We start from the raw sequence: 5,776 nt of genomic DNA, 5'->3' as shown, positions 1-5,776 counted from the left end.
TGGCTCGCCCTCGGTGCGCGCCGAAGCCTCTTTGAGGGGGGTAAAGGAGAGGGTGAAGCCCCTTCCCCTGCCGCCGCCATCGGGGGGCTTCGCGCTCTGCCTGCCGGAAAGCCGGCGGGAGGAGGGGAACGGCGAGGAGCTGCCTTTTAATCCCTACTAGTATTTTTTTTTTCACTGTTTACTTCCGACCTCTCCTTGCGCGGCTCGTAGTAAAAAGCAAAAAAAAAAAAAAAAAAAAAAAAAAAGAAAAAAAAAGGCCGCGGAGCGCTGCATCGCCTCCCCCCGGCGCTTCTCTCCCTCCCGCCCGGCGGAGGCAGGGAGAAAAGCGCCGGCGCGGATCTCTCCGCAGCCCAGCGGCGGGGAGGCGGGAAGAAGCGCGGAGCAGCGCGGAGCAGCGCGGCCGCCCCCTGGCGGCGCGCCCTCCCCGCGGCGGGAGCGCGGAGCCTGCGCGGCTGCCAGCGGCGGGCGGGGGAGAGGCGGCGCGCACGGCGGGAGCGCGCACAAAGCCCCGCGGTGCTGCCCCCGCCCCCGCGGCACCTCCCGCCCGCCCCTCGCCGGCGCTTTAAAGGAGGAAAGCAACTAAACTTCTATTGTACCGGACAGAGCGCGCCGCGCCGCCTTGGACCCTACAATCTGCTGCACGCCGGGAAGGCGGCTTCTCTCCGCTGCTCCGTGTGGTTTTTTTAAACCGTGGTGGGAGGAAGAGATCTACATTCTCCCGGCGTTTTGTCCTTTTTTTTTTTTCCCCGTCCTTTTCGGCGGTTCTTTTTTATTATTTTTTATCACATATAAATTTTTTTCCCTTGTTTTGTTGTTCCCCGCACCGCCTGCAATAATTGCCTCGCTACGTTTCGCAGCTGGCGCGTTGGAGAAGCCGGTGAGTTGCGGAGCTCTGCTTTTCGCATCACTCGATCCCCCGCGGTTGTGGCGTTTGGACTGACACGGGCTGGTGACACCCGGGCTGCCGGCGGGGCTGCGCTCCGCGGACGTGGATACCGACGGTCCCTCCCGAGGGACGCTCTCCTCTGCCGGGGCACCGGCGTTCCCCATCCTTTTTCTTGCGCTCGGATTTTAATTTTCTTTTTTTTTTTTTGGGGGGGGGGGGGAGGGAAGCATTTGATTCTCCCGCATATGTGCGGACAGGTTACGGTTATTGCACATATTGCCTATATGCATATATATATGCGTATATATAATGTATATGTGACAAGATTTGGCAAAGTTTGCCAAGGTCCCTGCCCGTCCCCGTGCATTGCCAGCACGCCCAGGTGGGTGGCTGGGGAGCAGCCTGGCTCTCGGCTGGAAGCTGCCGGGCGCTCGCCGCCCCTTCCCGCACGGCTCCCGGGAGGCGGGATGGGGATGGCGCTGCGGCCCCGGGAGGGAAGGGGCTCCGTCCTGGCGCCGGCCGGAGCGGTGCCCCGTGTGAGCGCGGCGACGGCTGCGGAGGGGCGGCGGGCGGGGAGCCGAGCCGAGCGACGCAGGGCGGCCGAGTTGCGGGAGCCCCTCCGGGGGAGTCGCCGGCCGCGGGGAGGGTGGTCCGGGAGCCGGCAGCCGACCCCTCGGTAGATCAGGTCGCGCCGCCCGGTTGTCCCGCCGAGCTTGGAAGGGTGTGAAGGGAGGTCGTGCATTTTTTTTTTTTTCTTACTGTATTTTTTTAATTACTAAACGCCACGGCGCGTTTCCCCGCCGGCACGGCGTGGGGAGCCGGGAGGGAGCGCTGCGCGCCGGGGGGGCCGGTGGCCCCGCCGAGGCCGGGGGGAGCCGATCCCCGCGGCGGAGCGCGGCTCACCCGGGCGCCCCCCTCTCCCCCCTCCCGCCCGCAGGCACCAGCCGCCGCGATGCCGCTCAGCGCCGGCTTCCCCAGCAAGAACTACGACTACGACTACGACTCGGTGCAGCCCTACTTCTACTTCGAGGAGGAGGAGGAAAACTTCTACCTGGCGGCGCAGCAGCGGGGCAGCGAGCTGCAGCCCCCCGCCCCGTCCGAGGACATCTGGAAGAAGTTTGAATTGCTGCCCACGCCGCCCCTCTCCCCCAGCCGCCGCTCCAGCCTGGCCGCCGCCTCCTGCTTCCCCTCCACCGCCGACCAACTGGAGATAGTGACCGAGCTCCTCGGGGGGGACATGGTCAACCAGAGCTTCATCTGCGACCCGGACGACGAGTCCTTCGTCAAGTCCATCATCATCCAGGACTGCATGTGGAGCGGCTTCTCCGCCGCCGCCAAGCTGGAGAAGGTGGTCTCCGAGAAGCTGGCCTCCTACCAGGCGGCCCGCCGGGAGGGGGGCCCCGCCGCCCGCCCCGGCCCGCCGCCCGCCGGCCCGCCGCCGCCCGGTCTCGCCGCATCCCCCGCCGCCTCGGCCGGCCTCTACCTGCACGACCTGGGCGCCGCCGCCGCCGACTGCATCGACCCCTCGGTGGTCTTCCCCTACCCGCTCAGCGAGCGGGCCCCGCGGGCCGGACCGCCCGGCGGCAGCCCCGCGTCCCTGCTGGGCGACGACACGCCGCCCACGACCAGCAGCGACTCGGGTGAGTGGGGCCCACGCGTGCTCGGGGGAGGGGGTGGAAATCCGCGCGGCGCCAAGTGCCCCCGGGGGCTCTGTTGGGGGCTGGGGGGGAGCGGGGCGGCGGCCCCCCCGCCCGCCTCCCTCCTCACCCCCCTTCTCCCCCTCCTCCCCCCTCCCCGCGTGGGCTTTTTTAAATGCCACGTTAGCGAGGCAAGGAGAGAACTCCCAACGAATTTATTTCCTGGAAAACCAGCCCAGTTTTCCCTCCAGGGGTGGAGGGAGGAAAGGAAAAAAAAAAAGGGGGGGGGAGGGAGAAACTTTCATAACGGGGTCAGAGTCGGTCTCCAACGCGGTGTCCCGGTGAAGCTGGCTCCCGGTGCCACCCGTGGGCCGGGAAGGAGTTAACTCCCGCCCGAGAGCCGCGGGGGGAATGTGCAGTCAGGGAGGTGCTAGTGAAAGTGACTGCAGAGGAGTGAATGGGGCTGGGAAAGTTTTAGAAATGCTTCCTTAGGTATTTGACAGCGTGTTCCGCTCCCTCATAAATTTGGTTTGAAATTGAGTCTCTACTCAAAGTGCTACAGCTTTCCCCCTTTCCCCCTCTTGGATTTTCCACAAATTAGCAGATCAAGAGAGATTCAGAAAATGTCTCTGAATACACGTTTGTTAAGTAAGCTTTCTTTTGAGGCGTGGCCAAAGCCTTCTAAATCCTTAATTAAGGGCAGCTTGAGTCTGGGAGCTTTATTGTGCTGTACTGCTGACAGCCGAGGTTAAACTTTCCTGCTATCTCTCATGCGCTCCTCGGAATTACGCAAGATCTTTGCAACTTTTGAAATCAGGGAGCCAGGGTTTGGAGCGCGGTCCGTGTGTCCTATTGCACTCGAAGCATTGCTTCCTTAAAGGAAAGGTGCTTGGGGAAACTGGAGTCCAGCGGCATCAAATGGGTTTAATAAAGGTTTATCAACGGGTTCCTTGCTGTGCAGCTCCGAGTAACGTTCCCTTGTAAATACAGCAGTCTTGAGACTATTTGCACAGATGAGCTTATAAGTCTTTTATTTATTTTTTCCCCTTGCAGAAGAAGAACAAGAGGAAGATGAGGAAATTGATGTCGTTACATTAGCTGAAGCAAATGAATCCGAATCCAGCACAGAGTCCAGCACAGACACATCAGAAGAGCACAGTAAGCCCCACCACAGCCCGTTGGTTCTCAAACGGTGTCACGTCAACATCCATCAGCACAATTACGCCGCTCCTCCTTCCACCAAGGTTGAATACCCAGCTGCAAAAAGGCTAAAGTTGGACAGTGGCAGAGTTCTCAAACAGATCAGCAATAACCGAAAATGCTCAAGTCCCCGCACGTCGGACTCGGAAGAGAACGACAAGAGGCGAACGCACAATGTCTTGGAGCGCCAGAGGAGAAACGAGCTGAAGCTGAGTTTCTTTGCCTTGCGTGACCAGATACCCGAGGTGGCCAACAACGAAAAGGCACCCAAGGTTGTCATCCTGAAAAAAGCAACGGAGTACGTTCTTTCCATCCAGTCAGATGAACACAGACTGATCGCAGAGAAAGAGCAGTTGAGGCGGAGGAGAGAACAGTTGAAACACAAACTTGAGCAGCTAAGGAACTCTTGTGCATAGGAACTCTTGGGCATCGCTTCGAATAACCCAAACTAGACTGAAACGATGATAAAATATTAGTGTTTCTAATATCACTCATGAACTACACCAGTCCATTGAGTATGGAACTATTGCAACTGCATGCTGTGCGATTTAACTTGAGACTACACAACCTTGGCTGAATCTCCCAAGGGTTTGGCCAGAACCTCAAAACTGCCTCATAATTGATACTTTGGGCATAAGGGATGATGGGACATTCTTCATGCTTGGGGATGAACTCTTCAACTTTTTTTCTTTTGAAATTTTGTATTTAAGGCATTTTTTCATATGAGAATCACCCAAAAAAGTTGTCCCCAGATTGCTGTATATATTTACACATCTTATTGCCATGTAAATACCTTTTAATAAAGTCTTTATAGAAAAATGTGCAACATTAATACGCAACAGTTGTGGCAACTGGATTTATACTTGTCTTGAACTTCTGTGCCATAACATTTCACAATTTTGTTTTTTATTTAAATACATTTTTCTTTTAAAAATGATTTTTATTTTGTTTTTAGATAAATAAATATTTGCCCAAAATATAATTAGCTAAATCCTGTGTAAAGACTTTGCTTTGTCCCCCACTGTTGTCATTAGATGCTTATTTCCATGACATCTCTCTCCCTGTCATGGCAGTGACCTGAGAAAAAGTCAAAGTGGAGTTAGGTGAGAGGAAATGATGATCGTTTTCCAGCTTAGTAGGGAGCTGGGTTTCTTCCCCCCCTCTTGTATTAATTCAAGTAGATAAGATCATTGGTCTAATGTGCTTTGTCGGTTCAACCAGTGTTGCCACCAGTGCCTCCATGAAGGTGCTGGTGGCAATGTCTGTCTTGGCCATGGTCATCTGGCTGGGTTGAGGCATTGTATTTTTACACCAGTCACCCCGGTGTATGGGCTCTGCATTCCTTCCACATACGTTTACCTACATTTTCGGGGCTTGACCTTCATTCTGCAGTAGGGACTCAGCTACATATTTTGAGGGCTGCTTTGTAGTAGGCTCACCTTAATTGCTTCCTGTTTGATTTTGAACAGAAGTTAAATGGGATAAGAAAATAAACTGAGATGGTGAGTGTTGAAGTGGTTAAAACAACAGAGCGGTTTCCCTTTTTAAGTGCTGAAATTAGCAGAGCCAATCTTCCTAGGCAAGCACCTTAACACTTTATTAACGTGGATAGTTTCTTAGGATTTCAAGGAATACAAAGTTCAAGGACACACAAGAGGGAGCAAAGGAGAAGAAGAGCTATTTCTCCCCTGGGAATATGCTTGGACAGATTTCTAACACTTGCCAGACATATTAAATCATATTTACATTCAGGAATTGTTTCATGATCAGCTTCGGATGGGCCATAAAGTACTTGCTTGACACAGCTCCTAAGATTAGATTTGATCTTTTTCTTCCCCCCCTTTCACCCACTTAGCTCCACTTCGGTCAGAACTTGAGCAAGAAATCAATGAGCCCTTTGATGTAGGGGAAGAAGGTACTTTTCAAAAAGTTGAACCTTGTATGTTTCGATTTTCATAATTCCCGTTAAATACATATTTACTTGGCTTCTAACAATTTGAGCAGCAGTGCTGCCAGATAACACCAGTGCCAGCAACCGAACTGAGACTGAGGG

At 54.8% G+C, this 5,776-nt stretch overlaps 1 protein-coding gene across 2 annotated transcripts; it reads left to right on the top strand.

The window, feature by feature from the left end:
- The first annotated feature begins 818 nt into the window (after nt 1-818).
- On the top strand, nt 819-4,714 carry MYC (MYC proto-oncogene, bHLH transcription factor). Of its 2 annotated transcripts, none has more exons than XM_076329101.1 (3): nt 819-877; nt 1,824-2,526; nt 3,577-4,714. In XM_076329101.1, exons 2-3 carry the CDS (start codon nt 1,839-1,841, stop codon nt 4,137-4,139), a joined length of 1,251 nt encoding a protein of 416 aa, XP_076185216.1. In that variant the 5' UTR covers nt 819-877; nt 1,824-1,838; the 3' UTR covers nt 4,140-4,714. The 2 variants fall into 2 exon arrangements, with proteins under 2 accessions (XP_076185216.1, XP_076185215.1); XM_076329100.1 differs by lacking the exon at nt 819-877 and adding an exon at nt 1,276-1,422.
- Nucleotides 4,715-5,776: the final 1,062 nt, after the last annotated feature.

The sequence above is a fragment of the Aptenodytes patagonicus genome, chromosome 2 (genome assembly GCF_965638725.1).
Source record: "Aptenodytes patagonicus chromosome 2, bAptPat1.pri.cur, whole genome shotgun sequence".
NCBI lineage: Eukaryota > Metazoa > Chordata > Aves > Sphenisciformes > Spheniscidae > Aptenodytes > Aptenodytes patagonicus.
Note: the sequence above shows the minus strand (reverse complement) of the source record. Positions and strands in the feature narration are given on the sequence as shown.